General features: G+C 53.8%; 9 protein-coding genes across 9 annotated transcripts; 6 read left to right on the top strand and 3 right to left on the bottom strand.

Moving 5' to 3' along the window:
* Positions 1 to 1,147: 1,147 nt before the first annotated feature.
* Positions 1,148 to 3,122, top strand: QBC33DRAFT_611797 (MFS transporter; the record flags this gene model as incomplete). Its single annotated transcript, XM_060432460.1, has 3 exons — positions 1,148 to 1,977; positions 2,067 to 2,756; positions 2,818 to 3,122. Exons 1-3 carry the CDS (start codon positions 1,326 to 1,328, stop codon positions 3,120 to 3,122), a joined length of 1,647 nt encoding a protein of 548 aa, XP_060282838.1. The 5' UTR covers positions 1,148 to 1,325.
* A 150-nt stretch (positions 3,123 to 3,272) lies between these two features.
* On the bottom strand, positions 3,273 to 5,987 carry QBC33DRAFT_541598 (fungal-specific transcription factor domain-containing protein). The gene is made up of 7 exons (XM_060428176.1): positions 5,705 to 5,987; positions 5,318 to 5,635; positions 4,868 to 5,245; positions 4,707 to 4,773; positions 4,450 to 4,642; positions 4,024 to 4,354; positions 3,273 to 3,960 (listed from the first exon to the last, which is right to left on the bottom strand). The coding sequence occupies exons 1-7, from the start codon at positions 5,905 to 5,907 to the stop codon at positions 3,528 to 3,530; spliced, it is 1,923 nt and encodes a 640-aa protein (XP_060282837.1). The 5' UTR covers positions 5,908 to 5,987; the 3' UTR covers positions 3,273 to 3,527.
* Positions 5,988 to 7,885: 1,898 nt separating this feature from the next.
* QBC33DRAFT_588842 (uncharacterized protein) lies at positions 7,886 to 8,542 on the top strand (the record flags this gene model as incomplete). The annotated part of the gene is made up of 2 exons (XM_060431564.1): positions 7,886 to 7,945; positions 8,007 to 8,542. 2 exons carry the CDS (start codon positions 7,886 to 7,888, stop codon positions 8,517 to 8,519), a joined length of 573 nt encoding a protein of 190 aa, XP_060282836.1. The 3' UTR covers positions 8,520 to 8,542.
* A 420-nt stretch (positions 8,543 to 8,962) lies between these two features.
* On the top strand, positions 8,963 to 9,856 carry QBC33DRAFT_559933 (uncharacterized protein; the record flags this gene model as incomplete). Its single annotated transcript, XM_060430014.1, has 1 exon — positions 8,963 to 9,856. One exon carries the CDS (start codon positions 8,963 to 8,965, stop codon positions 9,854 to 9,856), a length of 894 nt encoding a protein of 297 aa, XP_060282835.1.
* A 96-nt stretch (positions 9,857 to 9,952) lies between these two features.
* QBC33DRAFT_588838 (uncharacterized protein) lies at positions 9,953 to 11,467 on the bottom strand. Its single transcript, XM_060431563.1, has one exon. The coding sequence runs from the start codon at positions 11,054 to 11,056 to the stop codon at positions 10,136 to 10,138; it is 921 nt and encodes a 306-aa protein (XP_060282834.1). The 5' UTR covers positions 11,057 to 11,467; the 3' UTR covers positions 9,953 to 10,135.
* A 1,513-nt stretch (positions 11,468 to 12,980) lies between these two features.
* Positions 12,981 to 13,718, top strand: QBC33DRAFT_588834 (uncharacterized protein; the record flags this gene model as incomplete). The annotated part of the gene is made up of 1 exon (XM_060431562.1): positions 12,981 to 13,718. Exon 1 carries the CDS (start codon positions 13,056 to 13,058, stop codon positions 13,716 to 13,718), a length of 663 nt encoding a protein of 220 aa, XP_060282833.1. The 5' UTR covers positions 12,981 to 13,055.
* A 125-nt stretch (positions 13,719 to 13,843) lies between these two features.
* QBC33DRAFT_588832 (uncharacterized protein) lies at positions 13,844 to 14,476 on the top strand (the record flags this gene model as incomplete). The annotated part of the gene is made up of 1 exon (XM_060431561.1): positions 13,844 to 14,476. One exon carries the CDS (start codon positions 13,844 to 13,846, stop codon positions 14,474 to 14,476), a length of 633 nt encoding a protein of 210 aa, XP_060282832.1.
* A 697-nt stretch (positions 14,477 to 15,173) lies between these two features.
* On the bottom strand, positions 15,174 to 18,146 carry QBC33DRAFT_453279 (uncharacterized protein; the record flags this gene model as incomplete). Its single annotated transcript, XM_060424676.1, has 3 exons — positions 15,174 to 16,527; positions 16,582 to 17,674; positions 17,729 to 18,146. 3 exons carry the CDS (start codon positions 18,144 to 18,146, stop codon positions 15,174 to 15,176), a joined length of 2,865 nt encoding a protein of 954 aa, XP_060282831.1.
* Positions 18,147 to 18,831: 685 nt separating this feature from the next.
* Positions 18,832 to 19,731, top strand: QBC33DRAFT_611794 (YhhN-like protein; the record flags this gene model as incomplete). The annotated part of the gene is made up of 1 exon (XM_060432459.1): positions 18,832 to 19,731. One exon carries the CDS (start codon positions 18,832 to 18,834, stop codon positions 19,534 to 19,536), a length of 705 nt encoding a protein of 234 aa, XP_060282830.1. The 3' UTR covers positions 19,537 to 19,731.
* Between the last annotated feature and the right edge of the window lie 97 nt (positions 19,732 to 19,828).

Genomic DNA, 19,828 nt, shown 5'->3' with positions numbered 1-19,828 from the left:
CAAGTTGAGCAGTAACAATGTTGGCCTGAGACGACCCCGGCCCCCGCCCCACCCACCGCGCCTATCACTGCTCGAATACGAATTGTTTCTGATTTGTCGGTGAGGTGTATGTACATGCTTCTGATTTATTGGTTGGTCTAGGCTTTGTACCTGTGTGACAGATTGTGCAGTTCCTCGCGGTATGTCCTGATAAGGAGGTTCTCGCTGCCACGCTGCTGTAAAGGCGTTCCAGTATTTTCGAACAGTCTCCGAGCAGGCTGCCTGAATTCCTTCTTCGCCGTCGATCGCGTAGGCTACTTTTCTGACGAAATATTTCAGGCTCTCCAAGTCATCCACCGAGGCCTGCGGGTGTTGCTTTTTGTATCTTATTGTCGGTCAGGGTAAAATCTGATAAAGAAGGATCAGATACTTAGACGCGCCAAATATTCAGCATGTTGTCGTAATTCCTTTGGACAGCGCATTCCAACACTCTGAATACCGGCTCTCCATTGACGATGGTCGCTTTCCCAGAGCTTCTCTCACAACCCAGCCGAGTAGATTCGGCTGCACTTTTAGGCCTTCCCATGGTAGAAGGCAGTACAGACAAAGCTCAGGGAGAGAGGCGTGTTTCAGTCGCCATGAGGAGGGCTAGAGATTGAGGATTAAATACTCAATGCCACGATACCGCGATACTAAAATTAACAAACTAAGGCTTACCGCCTACTAAATTTGGTGATAACTGACATGCCAACTACTCCTCAGTCACCATCACCAATACTTGCGCCAACGACAGAAGCGCAAAAGCGAGAAGAAGTTCGATTTTTCAATGGTTTAGCATGTACTTTTACGTCAAGTTTACCAGGGAAAGTACATAAGTGTAAAATTCCACCACTGTGTTTACACGTGAGCACTTCGCGTGCACTCTTAGCAAGTCAACCCACTTTTTGTAGTTCCTTTTAACTCCGACGTCTCTTGCTTACGACGCATCTGCAGTGAACACGACGCAATGCGACAGACGAGATGGTGTCCTCTGATACAATCTTACAAAATGATGGAATCTCATTTTACCGTGTATTTTGACGTCGCATTCCGCAAGCATCACCCGGCTTTGTCATGCTGAGAAGAAATTTTATAATTCCGTAGATAATGCCGCGGGCTTTTGTTTCTCGCCAATATCGCCAGGCTGAAACTCCGAATTCAAACTTCCGAGGTGACTTATATAACCACAAGCACGATTTTCTACTCACCGTGACAAGATAGCCAAGCATGAGAACTCGTTGGTTTTCCTCCCGTCCACATCTTGAATCTCGACACAGGTCTTCCTGTCCTTCCCTATCCTTCTCATCATGGCTGTCCTTCCCGAGCCCGCTGTCTCCGACGACGACGTCCCCCAGCGAGTCAAGGACTCCTCCCGACGCATGTCCTGGATCCAATCTCTTCTCCTCCGCACGCACCTCGACGACGATGTCTGCAACCAGAGTTACGCCGGCAACGGCACAGACGACCACCCCTACATTGTCGACTACCTGCACAACGACCGCCAAGACGCCATGAATTTTCCCAAGGGGCGAAAATGGGCCACTGCCATTCTCCAGTCCCTGTCCACGTTCGCGGTGACCTTTGCCAGCTCGGCATACGCCAGCGGCATCGAAGGCGTCATGCAGCGCTTCGACGTGTCCGAGGAGGTGGCCACGCTGGGCCTGTCGCTCTTCGTGCTGGGGTTCGCCCTGGGCCCGCTGATCTGGGCGCCTCTGTCGGAGATGTACGGGCGCAAGTCCGTCTTTGTGGTTTCGTACACGGCGTACACGGCCTTCAGCGTGGCGGCGGCGTGCGCGCCCAACATCACGGCCTTGCTGGTTCTTCGCTTCCTTGCGAGCGCGGCTGGTTCGTCGTCGATGACGAATGCCGGGGGCGTCGTTGCCGACATGTTCAGCAAGGCGGAGCGCGGACTGGCGACGGGATTGTTTGCCACGGCTCCATTTCTGGGCCCTGCACTTGGTAGGTGGTGATTGTCCTTCTTCCATGTTACCGATTTTTGCCATTGTTGCCCTTGTACACTTGCTGATTCTTATCAATTTTCTCTTCAGGGCCCATTGCCGGTGGTTTTCTTAACGAATCCCAGGGCTGGCGCTGGATTCTCGGTTTGGTCGCCATACTGGGCGGTGTGATGTGGATTGCCACGATGCTGGCCACCCGCGAAACATACGCGCCGTTCATTCTGCGATGTCGAGCCAAGGCCCTCTCCCGGATGACAGGAAGCGTATACGTGTCACGGCTGGATGCGGGACAGCCACTCAAGACACTCTCGCAGGAGCTCTCGGTCTCTCTTACGCGCCCCTTGATCCTGCTGTTCCGCGAACCCATTGTCTTGCTGACGTCGCTGTACATCTCCATCGTCTACGGCACACTGTACATGTTCTTTGCCGGGTTTCCCATCGTCTTCCAGGTTACTCGAGGCTGGAGCCAGGGCACCGCCGGACTTCCGTTTGTCGGCGTCGCCATTGGTGTCTGTCTTGCCACGCTGGCAGCCGGCGTGGACAACAAGCGCTACGTGCGCCTGTGCGCGGCGGCCGAGGCAGAGCGACGCGCGGTCGAGCCAGAAGCCAGACTAGGTACGGCCATGGCAGGCTCTATTGTCCTTCCGATTGGTCTGTTCCTGTTTGCGTGGACGACATATCCGTCGGTGCACTGGATCGTGCCCATTATCGGCGCCATGTTTTTCGCGTGTGGACTTGTCATGGTCTTCATCTCGCTGATGAGCTATCTGATCGACTCTTGTACGTTTTGATCCGTGCTTCGTGATCCTCCCCAACAATGCACATGCTCACCTGTGTACAGATGTTGTCTATGCTGCTTCTGTGCTGGCGGCCAACTCGGTGCTTCGGTCCTTGTTCGGCACCGCGTTTCCGCTGTTTACCACGCGAATGTACGAGAATCTCGGAAATCAATGGGCGAGCTCCATTCCTGCGTTCCTGGTGCTTGGGTGCCTGCCTTTCCCGTTTCTGTTCCACAAGTACGGTCCGCAGATACGCTCCAAGTGCAAGTATGCTTCCGAAGCAGCAAAGGTGCTGGAGATGATGCGTCGTCGGCACGTCGTCGTGATTGGAGGTGACCCAAATGGGCCAGAGAGGGAGGCGGAATAGGTTGTTTAGTGGAGGCTGGTCCTGAGAGTATTGTTGCCCCTCTGTAATACGTAGTGGGGCGCCGGCGTGGGAGTTTTAGAGATGGGTGGAAAGTATGCAAAGTGTGGATACAATATTATAGTATAGATGGGTTGCTTTCTTTTTACTATTGTTTTCTTATTTTCTTTTTAATTCCCTATAGATAGAAGACCTAGGTCAATTGGAACTTGAGCTACCTAGCTATATATTTCTCATCTTAGACTAAAGCGAACAAGATGGCTACTGCAGTGGCCCAGGTTGTATTATTGCAACTGAACGACGGGAAAGTTTCCAAGCTCTGTTTGCTAATAGATTCATTCCCATATGGTTAACATCGCCCCAGATAATGCATGCGCCTCGATGCCGCCCGTTCTTGGGAAACCCATGTCAATATTGACCAGTAAAATCCAGTTGCCCAATCTGCCACTCGTCCAAGAAATCAAATCCTAGGAAATCCACATCGAATGACGGATTATTCTCACACTGCTCCAATTGAGACGAAACTACGCTGACCTGTGTGTGTGGCGAAGCATACGCATCCGCATCCGCATCCGCCATGCTGTTGTCTTGTGACTGCGACTGCGACTGCGCAGGTACTTGACCAAGAATGTTGGGCGGAACCAAGTACAGATTTTTCTTGGCAAGAATCTCCTCAAATACCGGTAGCGCTCTTTTCAGGGCGGGTATTTCTTTTCCCTGGTTGAGAAGAAGCATTGTCTGGCTGATGGATATCCGAGCCATGGAACGGACGAGGTCTGTCTCGGCTGGATCGAGGGCCGATTCGATGTGTAGAGCAAGCAGCGCAGTTATTGTGGTTACGCTGACAAGGCCATTGTCAGTGACTGAAAAAATGGGAAAATGGGAAGAAATGGACGGCACCTACAAAGATATGGGAAAGTCCTGAAGGGTACCACTCGCCAACACCCTCATGGCAATCGTGTCTAACTCCAGAATAGCGGACCGAAGCCGCTGTTTGGCCCACTCGCTCCAGTCCGCATGTTGGGACTGCTGCCAACAGCGTCGTATCAGACGACACAAGACGCACTCAAACCTGTAGCTCATGGATTGTATATTCAGATAGTACACGTCAGTTCCAGTATTCCCACCCACGTGCATCTTGGCAGCGAGAGAACTGCGCCATGCATCGAGTGGGTGCATCATTTGGCGAGGATCCTGCTGTGGCTTGTTTGTCACAATGGACAAAGACTCTCCGACTAAATAGAGTTAGTCATGCTTGTGGTATCAGTTACAGATCGAAAATAAAAAGAAAAGGAATAAGAACAAAGAATCGAATAAAACCAACACGCACATATTCGAGACAATTCGCAGTAGATAACAGGCGAGGCCTTTTGCTGAGGCGTGACTGCCGATAGCAAGCCAGATGATATTCCAGAGGCATCCTCTGCTTCCCAATCATCTTCCGTCCTAGGCTTGATCGCAGAGGTGTTTTCGAGTAGTCGCGAGCGTTTGGTATTGATAAAGACGTGGAAAATGTCTAAAAACTACGTAGCTACAGTAAGCATAAAGCAGGAAAAACAGAACACGGTGACGAGAAGAGGGACGTACGTAGAGAGTCCACCAGATCCTTCTGTACGACTCTAAGAGTTTGCGGGGTTTGTCTTCTCGAATACACCTGTCGGAGAGTCCGTAGGCAGTTAGTACCTGCAATACATGTCACAGGTGTCACAGGTGTCACAGGTATCACAGTCTAGGAGTAGGAAACGCACGTATTGCGTAAGTCAAGCTTGGTGGCAAGACGGATCGCGTTGTGGAACCAGTAGCCAAAGTCCCGGTCGGTGGGGTGGTCGAGAATCACCGTGCACAAGATGATGGATCCCTGCAGCATCAACAACGGGTCATCTTCGGCGGCAAAGTCATGGAGCAGCTTGGCCTTGGAGAAGAACGAATCTTGCGCAGCCGAGCGGCTAGCGAAGCCGCAGGCGGATAGCACATCTGCTGGCGCATGGAGACTGGCCGGTGTCAATATGACGCGGAGCAGGAACAACGAGCAGTTGCCGGATTGATAGTCGCGAATGAAATCAGCTCTGTTGATCACGGGAGCAAAGGGGTAGACGTGGTCAAAGTATGTCTTGATGAGGGCATCTCTGTTGTTTTTGTCTGTGAGTAAAGTGAAGACCCAAGGAAAATGGAGCAGGGAGGATGGAGGATTGTCTCACAAGTGGCGCGGAGGAGGTAGATCAAAGACACCCTTCTTGACAAGATATTCATTGTCAATGTCGTCCAATTGGGGTAACTTGGTCCATAGACAGTTCCGCGGAGTAAAATTGTCTTCCGGCCTTGAACGGCAGGGGGTATTGGAAGTGGTGTGATGATGACTTGATTCTGTAGTTTCTTGCACGGCGTCGTTTAGGATATTGAGGTAGAGCAGATCTGGCTCAGTCTGACGTGGGCTTTGGCAGTCCAAGGGATCGGAAGTGGAAGATTGTGGGATGCCTCTAATCTGTCTAGGAGTCGGTAAAACACGTATTACTTTCCTATGAGCCCCATCTATGTTAGCACGCACTTAATGAACCATGAACCATCATATCAGTAAATTAACTAACCTGATCCGACCCTTACGGACCGGCAGTACACAGTCCTTGGCACACTGCCTGCTGGTACAGCTGCTGCAGGGGAGGCCAGTCACGGCGGCATCGCACTTGACCTTGCGTGCACGGCAGGGCACGCATGCCTTGTTGGCTTTGAGGGCACGTTTTCCGGTTTCTCCTGCCCTCTGTGGCTCGCTACCAGAAGCAGAAGTATTCATTTAAGGGGGAGGGGCGTTTGTTGTAGCCTGCAATGGGGTGGACGATCAGGGCATAAAAGGGCTTAGGTGGTGGAGTGAGGGCGTTTGCCTTCATGTTTTGAGATTTCGGCGTTTGAACTTCACGTCAGCTCGGAAATTTGTATATTCCCGAGGAGACCTAGTCTAGGCCCGCAATTAATCCCGTCTTATCAGTTGCTTCGCTGTTAATGCCGAATTTGTGCTGACAATAGTGGAGCCTGCTCCGGCCCCACCCGCACCGCCAAGAAATCCTCCTGAACGGAGTCTCATTTTCGCACGAATGTGTCTGGGAAGGCATCGGCTATTAATACGAGTATATATTAAGAGCAAGATACAATTACGTGACTTTGGGAGTAAAGTCTTTGCATGTAACACACCACTATTCTACAAGGCGAACGTCGACTGGCTCTTTGTCCTTCGTGTACAGTTTATCGAAGCTTTTACAGTTGCCCGGGTCCATAGCCTTGGCACCGTTTTTTCTGTCCTTCTCTCTCCGTGTCCAGACAGATCTGAAGAGCGGAGAAGGGGGGTTAGCAGTTGCTTGCATAATTGGACACATAAAGATAAAGATCTCGCTCTTCCTCTTACCCTTCAGCGATATGCTTGAGCATCACGGCGCCCCAGTCATCGGCCTTCCGTTCCTTGTTCAGCGTGTCCGTCCCCGCGGAAATAGTTGTGCCGCCTCAGGCTATCCCAGCCAGCACGGCGGCAGCTCAAAGTCGGGCGCTACAAGGTCGGATTGGAGAGACACGTAGTCGAGCGAACCGACGTTGTTGCACAAGGTCTTGGCGTCGAGCATGACAGGGTCGTAGCCTCAGCCACCAGGTTTTCCCAGACCTCGAGCGTGGGGTGCGCGGGATTCTATTAGCCCAGGCCTTCGGGGCGTAACACCTTTGCTTAGAATCAGTCCTGCAATCCTTATACGACAAAAACAAAACCCTGTGACCTTGGCCATTACGTGAGGAATTCAATGAATGTCAACACAAGCGGCATACATCATGACCAAGCACGCGGTCTAGTCGTTCACTAAGGGCTTGATTCTTGACATGAAGTCTATCAAAGCCCCGGTCTATGTGTGTTCCCTTATTCCTAGCCTCGTCCAAACCGATGTCTTCAATGCCACCCCAAAGCTGTCGGGAGGGGGACAAAACAGACACATTATGCCAAGTTTCGAAAGACCATGTCGGATATGTTCTTTTTTTGCTGGCCAGGTTTGTATTGGCCAAAACTATAACCGGTGAGCGCGCCTTGGCTGTGCGTCACTGAAGGCTCTGCTTGGAATTGGGTCCTAGACCGGGCCTGCGGGGTATTTCACTAGGATCGCGCGCGTCCCCTCTTCGTCGGTGTGACAGGTAGAGCATCGTTGCAGCGTGGGTCACAGGTGAGTGCCGAGATTTCCGAGAACAGGGGTAGATAATAGATGTCCGTAAGACGTTTTGTGCTATACCACAGCCGAGGCTGAGCACACCCTCCTTTTACCATGGCGTTATCATTTACTCTGTGCAACATTTCTTTTGGTGGAGGGCGAGGCTGTCACAGTTCTTCCCGCACCCTCCTCAACTTGGCGTCCTGGCCCGCATTGTGTTGTTCGTTTCTTATTGGCTAGTTTACTGGTGATATTGAGCGAGTGGCTGGACAAGCTGGAGTCTACTATGGTAGCTGAGGGTCGGAATATTTTCTGAGTAGACCGTAATATTGAATGTTTGGTAGTACAATACTTTTTCAGCTGCAGGCTGCAGGTTGCGTGGACGTCTTGTCTGTATTATAGGTATGTCAACTGGGCAGCCGGACCACATTGGACGACGGGGAGTAGGAGATTGGGGCCCAAGAATAAATCCCAGCTATTTGTTTCTGCGCCGCCCGAAAGATCTGGCGTGGCATCTCTCTCTGCTCATCACCGCTCATAGATCGGTTTGCAAGCTCACAACATAAAGATTTCCACATTAGCCGCGATTTCGCTATGAGCCGCCAGCAAACAGACAAGACTCAACAAACGGGGGAGGCTCAGGCCAGCCCAACGGTCAGATAATAATTAGTCCGGCCTTTCAGATGTCGCAGCTAACATGCGATGCCCACCACAGCCCGCACGTCATGAACCGAAGACCAAACATTTCAGGATATGGGCACCCTTGTTCGGGCATTTCGCCCTCTGCCTGGCCGTCACCGGCCTTGTAGCCTTGAAAGTGAACGGTTACAAGGCTCTCGCCTACCAATGGCAGTTGAGAGCCCAACCCGGCGGAGGGTACGTGTTCCGAGACTCTGACGTTACAACCTGGCTCTCGGCGTCCACGACTCTCATCGACATTGTCGGCACCATGTGGAGCGGGATTCTCGCCTGGCGGTGCGTGTTCATTCTTCTGGAGACTCGCCACGGATTAAGACTGGACCATCTTTCCCAGATTCTCGGGGGCTACGCGCCGCGCAAGCGGCTACAGGGGAGGGAATGGCTCGTCACGCTTGTGCTGCTGCTCGTCATCCCGCAACGCTTAATTCGGCCTCTGTTCTCTGGCAGTGTCGACTGGAACTTTGCAGTGGACTACGCGCCGTCGATACAAGCCAGGAGCGGCTATGATTCTGCGAGCTCGCTACTCTGATATTGGTATCTCGATCAATACGCGGACATTAGGAACGCCATCCGGGCAGCCCGCGGCATGGCAAGTCTAGCGTGGACTGTCGATGATTCTCAACAGTCCAAGAACGGCACGTCAGCACTGCTGGGGGGCGGCGCCTGTCGGCGCGTCATGCCCACCTCCGTCTCTACGAACTCGACGCTCTTTGACGCCATTCTTCCGTGTCTTCAGATCCAGAACATCACATGGCCGGATGGGCCAGTTCCCGGTGATATTAGAGACATTGCGTACACGTTTCACGATAATCGGGAGCCGGATAGAGGATCCGCCATTTTCCTACACGCATCTCGGAGTCGCCGTTCTTTTTAGCCGCGAGGACCCTGACTGGAACCCGCACTCGGGTATTACATACGACACCGAGCTGGACACAGCTACGTTCCCCGAGGCGGCCAAATTTTGAGGGCAACATGACGGTCCTCATCCATCTCAGCCGCCCACTCTACTACGACCAGGTGGACTGCAATATTGCTTACAACAGCACTTTCGGAAGCCCTTTCTACCTTGCAGGCAAATTGAAAAACTCATTCGGTTCTGGTGGTACCGGCGAATCGGCAATCTGTTTGACCTGGGGCACGGTATACTTCACTGCCGGCGTCGTCAAAGCCCCCAAAAGCACTTTCGTGTCCCCGCAGACCGTCGAGTTTGATCCTACAACGCTCAGTCACGATGGGGACATCTCCGCGGCCATCGAGCCTTCCATCTGGACCAGGGAGGCACTGTGGCTCATGCAGGACGTGATGCCTGAAATTGCCGTCTTGAACGCAACTCGGCTGCCGACTTGGGAGAACCTCGACAACTACACGGCGACGCTGATCCGCCACGCTTACTTCGCTGGTTGGGAAACCTTTCATGCGTCGTTCGAGTACACTGATGACGGCCAACTCACCGCGCGGCCCGCTGAAGCGAGGCTAGAGGCATCCGTGTCGTTTCCAAGACTTTTTGCGTGGTTCGGCGTCACGTTGTTTTTGCCGTTGAGTGGCCTCATTATGCTATACCTACGTTTGAATTGCAAGCGTAGCATGATTGTTGATACAGCAGCTTTGCTATTTACCGACGCACGCGAAATGATTGAGAAGCACCCCCACCTGACAGAAATGGCCGTTGTCACTCAGGAGGATAAAGCTATGGGCCCGTTAAAACTGCGAAGCAAACCTGGAGTTGAGGTTACTTCGGAGGAGGATAGAGATAAGGGCTTGGTAAAACCGGGAAGCAAACCTGGACTTGGGCTTACTTCGGTGGAGGATACAGATAAGAGCTTGTTAAAACGGCAACCTGGATTTAAGCTTACTTTGGAGGACTAGGCTGGAGGTGACAGGCGAGGTCAGGTGAGCAAAGGAGAATGGACTTGCGCTATATTGTTGTCGTCTTGAGCTTTCTCGGTTTCAAGTCGTTGGTATCGTTACAACGTGAGGCATATTCCGAAGACTAATTAGTGACCAAATATATCAACATTTTGTTCCCCAAATAGAGCCACTTCGATAGCTATCTTGCCGTTCTACGCAGAGACTTGCCACAGGTAGTCTAAAAAGAAATTCGTCCAAAAAAAAAAAAAATCAAAAAAATCAAAAGGGAGGAGGGGACTAGAATGCCCGCCCGGGAGAGACAGCTAGGCCGAGAAACCCTGCCGCAAACGATAACACCCCCAGCACCACAACCCCGACCGCAGGGCCGGGCCTCGACGACCCCGACTTGTCATCCTTGCTGCTGATCTCGCACCGGCCAACCAGCTTCTCGTCCGGCCACGACACCCCGGTGCACCTCGACGTAGCCAACATCGACTGCGTGACCTTACTCGCCAGCTCCGGCGACGCCTTGACCGCGCACGGCTGCGGCTCCGGCCGCAGCCTTGCTCCGTCCTCCAACACGATGCACGTGGCGTCTCCCTCGGCAGCGCCTGCGAGGCCCAGCGTGTTCGGCGTCCGCGTCCGCGTGTCCTCGGGTCGCGGACACGACCCGTCCGCCGGCACGATGCTGAGTTTCGGCGCGTCGTCGGCGATCCTCCATTGCACGGACCCGACGATGTCCGGCTTGGAGCCGCCCGTGCTGGTTTCGACGCCTTTGGCGGTGCAATTCCGGCGGAAGAGCGCGCCCCAGGTCATGGAGAAGGCGGACGAGGACGAGTTGGCGATCAGGTCTATGCCGGCGATGACATACAGCGGGTCGTTCCCCTCGGGGAGATCGCCCTGGGTCCACGGCACCATCGCCAAGTCGGGAGAAGAGGCATTGCCACCCTTTGAGAAATCCGGCAGCATTCCCGAGACGTGCGTGGTGCGGTTGGCGTCGAAGGCATCCCAGATGAAGGAGAGCTCGTGCGGCCAGGCGGCCGAGGCGCCCTGGATGGCGAAGACGACGGGGAACGGGTAGACGCGCGGGTACGTCTCGTTCATGCGCGGGAAGATCAGGTCGACCTCGAGCGTCGCCGGGAAGGATGCGCCGCTGTGCACAGCCGCCGCTGCCCACAGGCTGGCTAAAAGAGTGGGTCCCAATGCAGGCTGTCGCATCGTCTCTTTGGGATTGGAGATTGGAGAATTGAACCCGGAGGTGTGAGGATTTATTTGTCAGAAAAGAAGCGATTCGGGGTGGGTAGGGATTATTTCCATACGTGCAGCGCCTGTTCCCTCGGTGCATATATATGTTCTAGGCCTCTTGCCTCCCTCAGGCTCCATGGATTCCCGTACTTTGCTGCTCATCTCGGTTCGGACCATGTCGTTTTTCAATTTAACCGCCACTGTAACACCAGCAAGGCGTCCAGTCCAGTGAGATCTCGGCTTGGCAACAAACTTGTTCGGTCCGGGCTCACCGTAGACCCGACGTCAACTCTAAGAAAAACAGATCGAGAAGGGGTAAAAAGTACGAAGGATTTAGCTATGGAGTTTCGTGAGAGGCCCAAGAAGTAAAGACTGCTAGGCATCCTCAGCCACAATCGCAGCCATGGTGGACTGATGCGTATGATTGGGCAAGGCGAGATGCTACGCAGTATGGAATTTTCAGCATACAAGGATCTATACTACCACTAAAACTAACTAACTTTCAAGCGCATACTATAGAAGTCTCAAAAGAATTGACAGCTGCCATGTAAATGCTAGCAGAATAAAGATTAAAGATGCTATGCCAAAGTAAATTTGCATTAGATGAAGCCTAAGCAATACTTAGTAATAACAGCAATAGCAGATAGTAACAGTAATGGCGATAGTAATGGCAATAGCAATAGTAATAGCAACAGCAACAGTGACAGTGACGCTGGCAACAGCGCTGCGACAGACAATGCTGGCGATAGTGACGGTCCGGCTGCTCTTACAGAATTTTTGGTAGGCCGACGCCAGGTGCCAAGTCACGTTGGTAGGTACGGATGAAATAGGGGGTGGGGATGCCCTCATATTTAATTTATTCTGCCACTACTGGTCATGGCGGTCTGTTTCACGGAAAGAGCAACAACCAGGTGTATTGGGTGACAGCCACACATCTACGTTGTAGTCATAAGAAATCGAGGAATTTCGAGTTCATAGCCCAACCGTCTATCACAACCACACTTTGCAGTATTCTCACTTTGAGCAAACACTCGTTAGTCTCCTTCATCACGAAGAAGGTCATGTAATTACTCCCCAGAAAGTAGTATAGTGCTACAGAGTAGTGACATGCCCAGAGGACATTCAGATTGGCTTCACAGTTCTCTGTCCGAGTACGAGTAATTACAAGCCACTGGACACTGCCGCTGGCGATGTCCGTTTGCTCACTCTACTCCCTGGCAGATTTCGCCCTCCGCCACGGTTGCAACTCCTTTTGCGAATACTTCCCGGAAACCGTCAACCAACCGCTCTGGGTCAGCAGCAAGTACGTGACCGAATGCGTCGCCAGCAACTGCACCGAATACGAGCAGGGAGCTTTTGCTGTCGTCGCCGAAATCGAATGCCCGCTTTCTGACACTACATTGTCAACATAGTAGCTGATAGCATTAGGAAAGACGTGATTGCCGATGGTGGTCAGCAAAATATTCCGTAATTTTGAATAGGCCCGGGCTAATTATGTTTCAAAACATTCAGGTGCTGGATCTACGACCAAGATCATGGTTCTGGGACAAAGACTGGTCAATCGCAAAAACATTTACCAACCTGAAGCAAGGCACTACTTCACAAGGGGCTGTTCGTCACAAAGTTTGGGCGTCGTCGATTAAGATCCGCTGCACTGGGTCGATTTTCTACGAGGGATGTGCGTTGATCAGTCCACTCTATACGGATGAAACGCCTGGCAATACACTTCCAAGCTCCCCTGGTACGATTCCACCTTTACATGCTCCAAATATGTAACGCCGCAGCTGCACCTGAAGTATATGGCATTTCCCTCTTCACCAAGGTGCGGAGTCCAAGAAATTATTCTTATTCCTTCGATTCTCGCGTTGTCATCTCCCAAGTCGACACAGCGCTTCGGTCGCAGCCTCAATCTCTCCACGACAGCTTTCTAGTTCATCTATTCAATCCGTTTATTAGGAGCCCTTCTCATACGATGAGCAGCTCAACGTCCGGCCGAAATTCGCGAGGAAACTCGAGCAACCCTCGCCCTGGCCAATCTCCATTCCCCCAATCTTCGGCGCTCGTTGTCCGGCCAAGGCAGGTCTCGGATGCCAACGAGGCCCAGACTCCTTATACAAGCCGGTACGCGAACAACTTCAACCGCACCGACGCTAGATACAGCGCCAGAAGTGAGGCAGCCAGTTCCTCGTACAGTCAATACAGCTATTACTTTGGCCGCCGAGACCCCAGCCCGCCTCCGCCCCGCGTTCCCCTTCTGCCCCGTGCTGCAGCACCTTCTTCCCGACAACGTGCGGCTAGTCCCCCTCCTCCTCGGCAGTCGCCATCTCCGCCTCCAGAAGAGGTCCCACGGCGAGAAGAGCCTACACCTAGACCCGAGGCGGAGCAGCAGCAGGATAGCCAGAATTCTTCCTCCTACAAGGAGCGTATCAACATCAGTTTCGATGGCCCTGGAGTATCTTGGTCGTGGAACGTTAACGGAGGCGGCATGGAGGCTGGCGGTGTTCCGTTTGGAGGGGACTCAAATCAGGGTCGCACATTTCAGGGTCGGGCATTTCAGGGTAGCCCATTTGGCTTTTCCGCAGGACCAGTGAACTTTGGGCGGTCGTTTCCTATTAATCTACCATTCGGGTTGTAACAAAATCATAAGCTACGACCCCAAAGCGCAACATAAAAATGGGAGCGAGTTTCCTCTCCTGGCTACACCTTCATTTGTTAATTGAGAATATATTTCAACCTTTTGACAACATTCTAGTCCCAAACATGCCTTCTCAAAAACGTCTATCCAATGAATCCACCTGTCCTACGCCCGCGCGGAAGCGTCAAAAACCTAGCACTCCTCCCAAACCATCCCAAACAGATAGTGGCGACATCGACGGAACATCCTCATCGACACCCTGGAAGCCGCCCAAGACAAAGAAGACAGACATAGAGCGCTCGATCAACTTCGTGGGTGCCACGGTCCCACCCAATCTTAAGCCCAAAGACATCTACAAGCACCACGATAGAATCCTCTGGCAGGGACCCAACGGCCCGCCCGTATACGACGGGCTCGGGCACAAGCTCAGCTACGAGAAGCTAAAGCCGACTATGACTCGGCGCCGGTACAACCCGGTGAGGCACATGAGATATCTCGAGGGCGAGATGGAGAAATCCAACCGCATAAGGGAGATTATGGGGCAGCCTGACAGCACTAATACCCTGGTGGAGATGGCATGGACAAACAGGGTAGCTAGGGATCTGGACATTCCGTTCCACACTGTTGGCGTGCTCGAATATGAGGAGTGGCGTCGAAGGGGTGTCAGACTTGAGCCTGGGGAGCTTCGGTATCAGCCGTCGAAGCAGGGAGTACAGCGCCTTTTCACGTCGGAAGAGGGTATAGCTTTCACAGAGTAGCTATACCATCATGCGTCGCGGCGATGGACAATACTATCACCCCGGAGGGCATTTAGATTGGCTTCACAGTTCTCGTCATGAACTTCTCCATGTTCGGCCCTCCAGGCTGAGCATCCCTCTGCCAGCTTCACGGGAGTGTCTTGGTACAGAGTGGCGTGAAACTTGAGAAGGTAAAAAAACATGAAATGCTGAATGGGCTAGAGACTGAACCAAAGTTTCTCTTGTAGAAGATAGCTAGGTGGTAAACGAAACAGCCAAAAAAAAAAAAAAACGTACAACACCGGGGATTCGCTGGTCGTCACCGACCCAACTACTGATCCGGCCCTCAGTGGCTTATCTATGGGAGAGCGGACGGGATCCCGAGTTCTCCACTGGGTATGGTCGTACGTGCTATCTTCTCGCCCAAATGTCGTTTATATAGGCAATTGGGAAAGCACCGCCGACGTCGAGCCGAAACATTCCCCACGGATTTTGATGCCTGGCCTCTTTTCCATCATGAGGCCTAGACACACAAGGCCCTTTATGTTAAGGTTGCGATGGCCGACAGTCAATTGGCCGTCACGCTTGAAAATAGAGTAAAAGCACCGTTATCAGCTCGATAGGTCCTCATTTTCTCCGTTATACCTCGCGTTCTCATAGACATCCCAGACACTAAAACCGATCGGCTTCTAGCCGTACTCGCCCCCTTATGAACTTCTCACCTTGTAGGGCCGAGCTTTCGCAATACATCTCGTACCCTATCGTCAATGTCTCCAAGACAGCTCTCCGCGTACTCGAGCAGCTCACTGCGATTCTTTGCCTCGTGGACATCGAGCGGATCACCCTCATCGAGCAACCGCCTGTAAAACTGCCGCAAAGCAATTCTTGTCCTCGCGTCCAGGTGCCGTGCGAAACCATATTCCTGGGCAGCTGCTTCGATTTTGGGAAAGCTGCTCATCGGTTCGTTATCCCCCAGGGCAAGGAGGTGTTGAAGCCTCCACACCGATGGGCGTAGCCCATGCCGCTCCATGGGGACGGAAATAAATCCCCGTAGGTGACGAGCCGCGATCCTGTGCTGCCTTTGTGCCGGATTCCCATCCAGTGCGTCACCTAAGCCGTACTTGTCGAAAACCTTTGCAAGGCTGCCGTTTTGCCAGGCCCGCCAGAACTCGTCAAAGGAGCAGGTAGGCAAATCGGGCACGCTCCGGTATCCATACCCGAGACTTCGATCGTAGTCCCTTTCAATTTTGTTGCCGCCGACAAGCTTACCATAGAGAGCCCCAATGCCACTCTCGCAGCTTTCATTAGTGCTTACCGCGAAGCCGAAGTCGTACCACATATCAAGCTCCGCCCAATTTGGGTTCGGGTGTGCGCTGTCCAGGGCCATAGCGTAGAATATGAAGCAATAGCTTTTCGCCGGAGGCTCGAATTGGCGGAAATCCTTGTCGCGATCTTCCGGGTCAAGGTAGGACCTTGCGGCATCGACAGCTTGCTGCAAGGGATTGTCTTTGCCGTCCAGCTGAAGCGGCGGTGTTGAGTGGTCGAGAACACGTTGATTTCGGAGGAACCACGGGAAGTAACCCCCACGTCTCTGTTCGGGCACTTTGGAAAATGCATCGATGATTTTGCTCACAAGATCGCCTTTCCGTTGCCATTCGTTCAGCTGGATGGGACTAATACCGAGGTGATGAAGGAGACCTTGGTAAAGGCCGAAGAGGTGAGATTCCTCTCTCCAATGGCGGCACCGAGAGAACCCGAAGTGTTCACGGGTCTGCTGATCTTCGGGAATCTGGTCTTTAACAACGTCATCATAGAGTATGTCGGCCGTCGTTATCGAGCGAGCCGAACACTTCGCGAGGTGAGGCAAGGACATCTGGTCTTGGCACGCCTGGCTGCAAAACCAACCCAGGTTGCACAGTGAACACCGGCGGCTGGTCTCTCGCACGCAAATATAGCATTGGCCACGTATCTGTTCAGATGTTGGCATCATTCTTGGATATTGACTCTGGGTCTGCTCGGGCAGAGGTAGTTCATGATTGGCTTCATATCCATCATCGCTCGGCAATTTCTGACTAAACCTCCGTTAGCAGGATCCGAGTGCTTTGGATCGAAGAGTGCGGGCTCACACTGGACTTTCAATGCCGCCTTCTTTGCTAGCGCCGGCCATCACCGCTTCGCGCTGGGATCTAAGATGCTGCAAGACGAGTGATGTCATGTGCGGAGTGCCAAATTGCCGTCTTATGGTTGCAATCGAGGAACCTCCGACGGTGGACTCCTGAGTAGGGACGAGCCCGCCGGTCCTTCCATTCCGGATAGAATCCTTCATGGCTCTCTCGACGTGTTTGAGAGTCTTGGCTAGTTTCAAACGTTCTTCCTCGCCACTCCATGAAAATTCGGGCACAGTCCAGAGATTGTATAGTTTGCCGTGACATCCCCTCGTCGTGAAGGACCCATAGTTCTGGACGAACCTGGAGCATAGAAAGCAGCTGCGCTTGCTGCAGCCCACATATTTGAATACGAGCGCGCCTGTACAGTCGTGCCGTGCCGCAGCCAGGACAACTTGTACTTCTGCGTGTACGCCAGAAACCGGCGTCTTCAGCTTGTCAAACTTTTGAAGTAGTCTGTTCTTCGTCCAGGATTCCTTCCCCCTCCCGGTTCCGATGACGGATGCCACGGTCTTGTCGTCCAGTGTGAGGCCCAGAGACGAGAAGGTCTTCCCCACCGACCAGTTATCAGCTGGGTTCCTCCTTTTCGACCTGCTTCCGCTGGTCGATAATCCTGTCGCCGGGAGAATCCGGAGACTTTGGAAGTTGGAGAGCCTCTCTGCGCCTTTGACCAAAGTGTCAAAACACGTCCGTAGCCGGCCTAGGAAACCGAGCGCATTTCTCAACGACCTGGTATTGGCATTATTGCCAGTAATTTTTGCGAAGTCTTGCTCGGTGTAAAGGAAACACATGCGGTAAGCGCTCTGTACCGCTTGATCGAGGCCATCTTGCGTCGATGAGCGCACGACGTCATTTACAAGGGCTCTAAACTCCTCGAGGTCCGAGAGAAGAGATGGCTGGTGATCGTGTAAAGCTGGGGCCTCTTCCTCCGCCGCACGCAAGCTAGTCTTTTTCAAGGCCTGCTTGGCTTCAATCATGTAGTTGAGTAGCCGGGGATTGTATGACCGTACTAATGACGTCCAGAGATTTTGCCTGGTCTCAATGGCGACGGGATCTAAATGCGCTGTTATTAGCTCGCCGCGTCGCGAAAACGGTAAGCGTGACAAACCTGAGAGATCAAGTCTGGTGATGTCTCGCAGGCTCGACGCCAGAGTTTCCAGCATGTGGAGAACTGGATCCCCTTCCTTGATCCCATTGTTCCTTGCCACGAGTATGTCGACCCGATCCGGCCATTCAATCATTAAAGACGATGAGACGTAGGCGCCTCCTTTCTCATTGGCAACGATTTCGGATAACCTGTCGAGAATGGCTCTTTTCAAACTGTTGTCGTCGAACTGAGACAATGTGTTCACATTGACGGAGTCGGTGTCGTCCGGCTCAGCCAACTCCATCTGCTCGTCGGGCATTTCAGAGAAATCTGAAGCTTCTTCAACCTGTCCGCCATTTCTCAGTCGTAGGAGTTTCGCGTAGGCTTCGAAACGGGACTCCTCCAGCCCATGGAATTCCCAGGGAAATGATGCACTCATGAGTAACTGTGCACCGAGTGGAGACGCTTGAAGGATGCGACTCGAATTGCTGCTTGAGGGTTCCAGGATGGTGAGTTGGATGCACCATCCTGAGGTAGGCGCGCCTGATGAATTCCCCGCACAAGACTGCCTGGTCACATGGTGCATGGCGGCCCAATGCCTAAACAGGGTGTCTGCATACACTTTGCGGGCTGGCTGTTGCTTGCCAGTCAGTCTGGTTATGGTTATCGTTAGCTAAGGTAAGGTAGCTCTAGATGCAAATCTATTGGGATGATATTAGATACAAAAAGGATAGGCAACATGTCAAGCCGCGACGACGACGACAACGTTACTCTTATCTTTCTAGGCATCCTAGGGATCGCACGGGCGATGCAGGTCGCACGGCGCCGGGACAACAGCGCCGTTGAGGCCGGACACGTAGGCTTCGGATTCGGTTCCGATGGGGCTGCATACAGCTAGCAGGGAACAACTTACCACAGTGGTGGGAGTCCCTAAGCCTAAAATGGTGCAGAGGAAAGCTGGGCAAGGAATGTGGAGATGTTCGGCAAGCACACACAATTACCTAGGCCTACCCTTGCCCACCTAATCAGCATGTGATTGACCGATCGCGATAAGGATTAGTGCCCCCCAGCGACGAACCACAGCATCAACAGCATCCAACCTTCCTCCTTCCTCCCCCTCCACAATGCCCTCCAACACCCCCACCCCACCCACCGCCGCGCTAGCCCTCTCCCTCGGCGCGGCGGTCCTCTACGGCATCCAAGCGCGCTCCCCGCCCAGCGCCCCCCGCACAGCCGCCAAGACCGCCTCGACGGCCCTCCTCTCGGCGCTGTCCGCCCTGCGCGGCGGCCCCGTCCTCCTCACCGGCGCCCTCGCCCTCGGCGCCGCCGGCGACGCCGTCCTCGCGTTCGACGACGGCGAGCCGGCCTTCCTCGGCGGCCTCGCCTGCTTCCTGGCCGCGCACGCGCTGTACATCGCGCTCTTCTTGGCGGCGCCGGGCGACGGCCGCGGCGGGCTACTGCAGCTGCTAGCAGGTGGGCGCGGCTCCGCTTACGCGGTCGTCGCCGTGGTGCTGCTGGCCCCCGCCGTGGTCGGCCTGCTGATGCCCCGCGTCGGCGGGGCGCTGCGCCTGCCCGTGCTGGTCTACTCCGCCGCCGTGGTCGCCATGGTCCTCTCAGCGGCGGCGGCGGCGGCGGCTGTGGATGACGGCGACGATGATCGCGTCGTCGTAGGGGCGGTCCTGTTCGCGGTGTCGGACGCCATCCTCGCGGCGGAGAGGTTCCTCGTCGCGGGCGCGTCGCCGCATCGCGCGTGGATGCAGCATGGCGTCTGGGTCCTGTATTATTCCGGGCAGCTGTTGATTACCCTGGGGTTTGTAGCTGGGGTTTAGAGCTTGCGGGTGCCGAGTCGCGGGCGCGTCTGGGGCGGCGATCGGTATCGATCAGGGGCGGGGATGGCTGCCGGCAATGCTGGGCCCCCGTAGCTTTCCATGTCTTGAACACACGGGAGCATCTGGGAAGTCGGTCAAAGGCTGTGCAAATTGCAGGCCAGGTGAAAGGAACTGAATGGCAAAACAGTTGCCGGGGGGGGGGGGGGGGGGGGCGCGGCCCCCCCGCCCCCCCCCCCGGGGGGGGTTAACCACCGCTAGGGGGAAGCCACAGTTGGGCAGAACGAGTTGTGTA

This window comes from Phialemonium atrogriseum, assembly GCF_030411735.1.
Source record: "Phialemonium atrogriseum strain 8032-3 unplaced genomic scaffold QBC33scaffold_15, whole genome shotgun sequence".
NCBI classification, from domain to species: Eukaryota; Fungi; Ascomycota; class Sordariomycetes; order Cephalothecales; family Cephalothecaceae; genus Phialemonium; species Phialemonium atrogriseum.
Note: the sequence above shows the minus strand (reverse complement) of the source record. Positions and strands in the feature narration are given on the sequence as shown.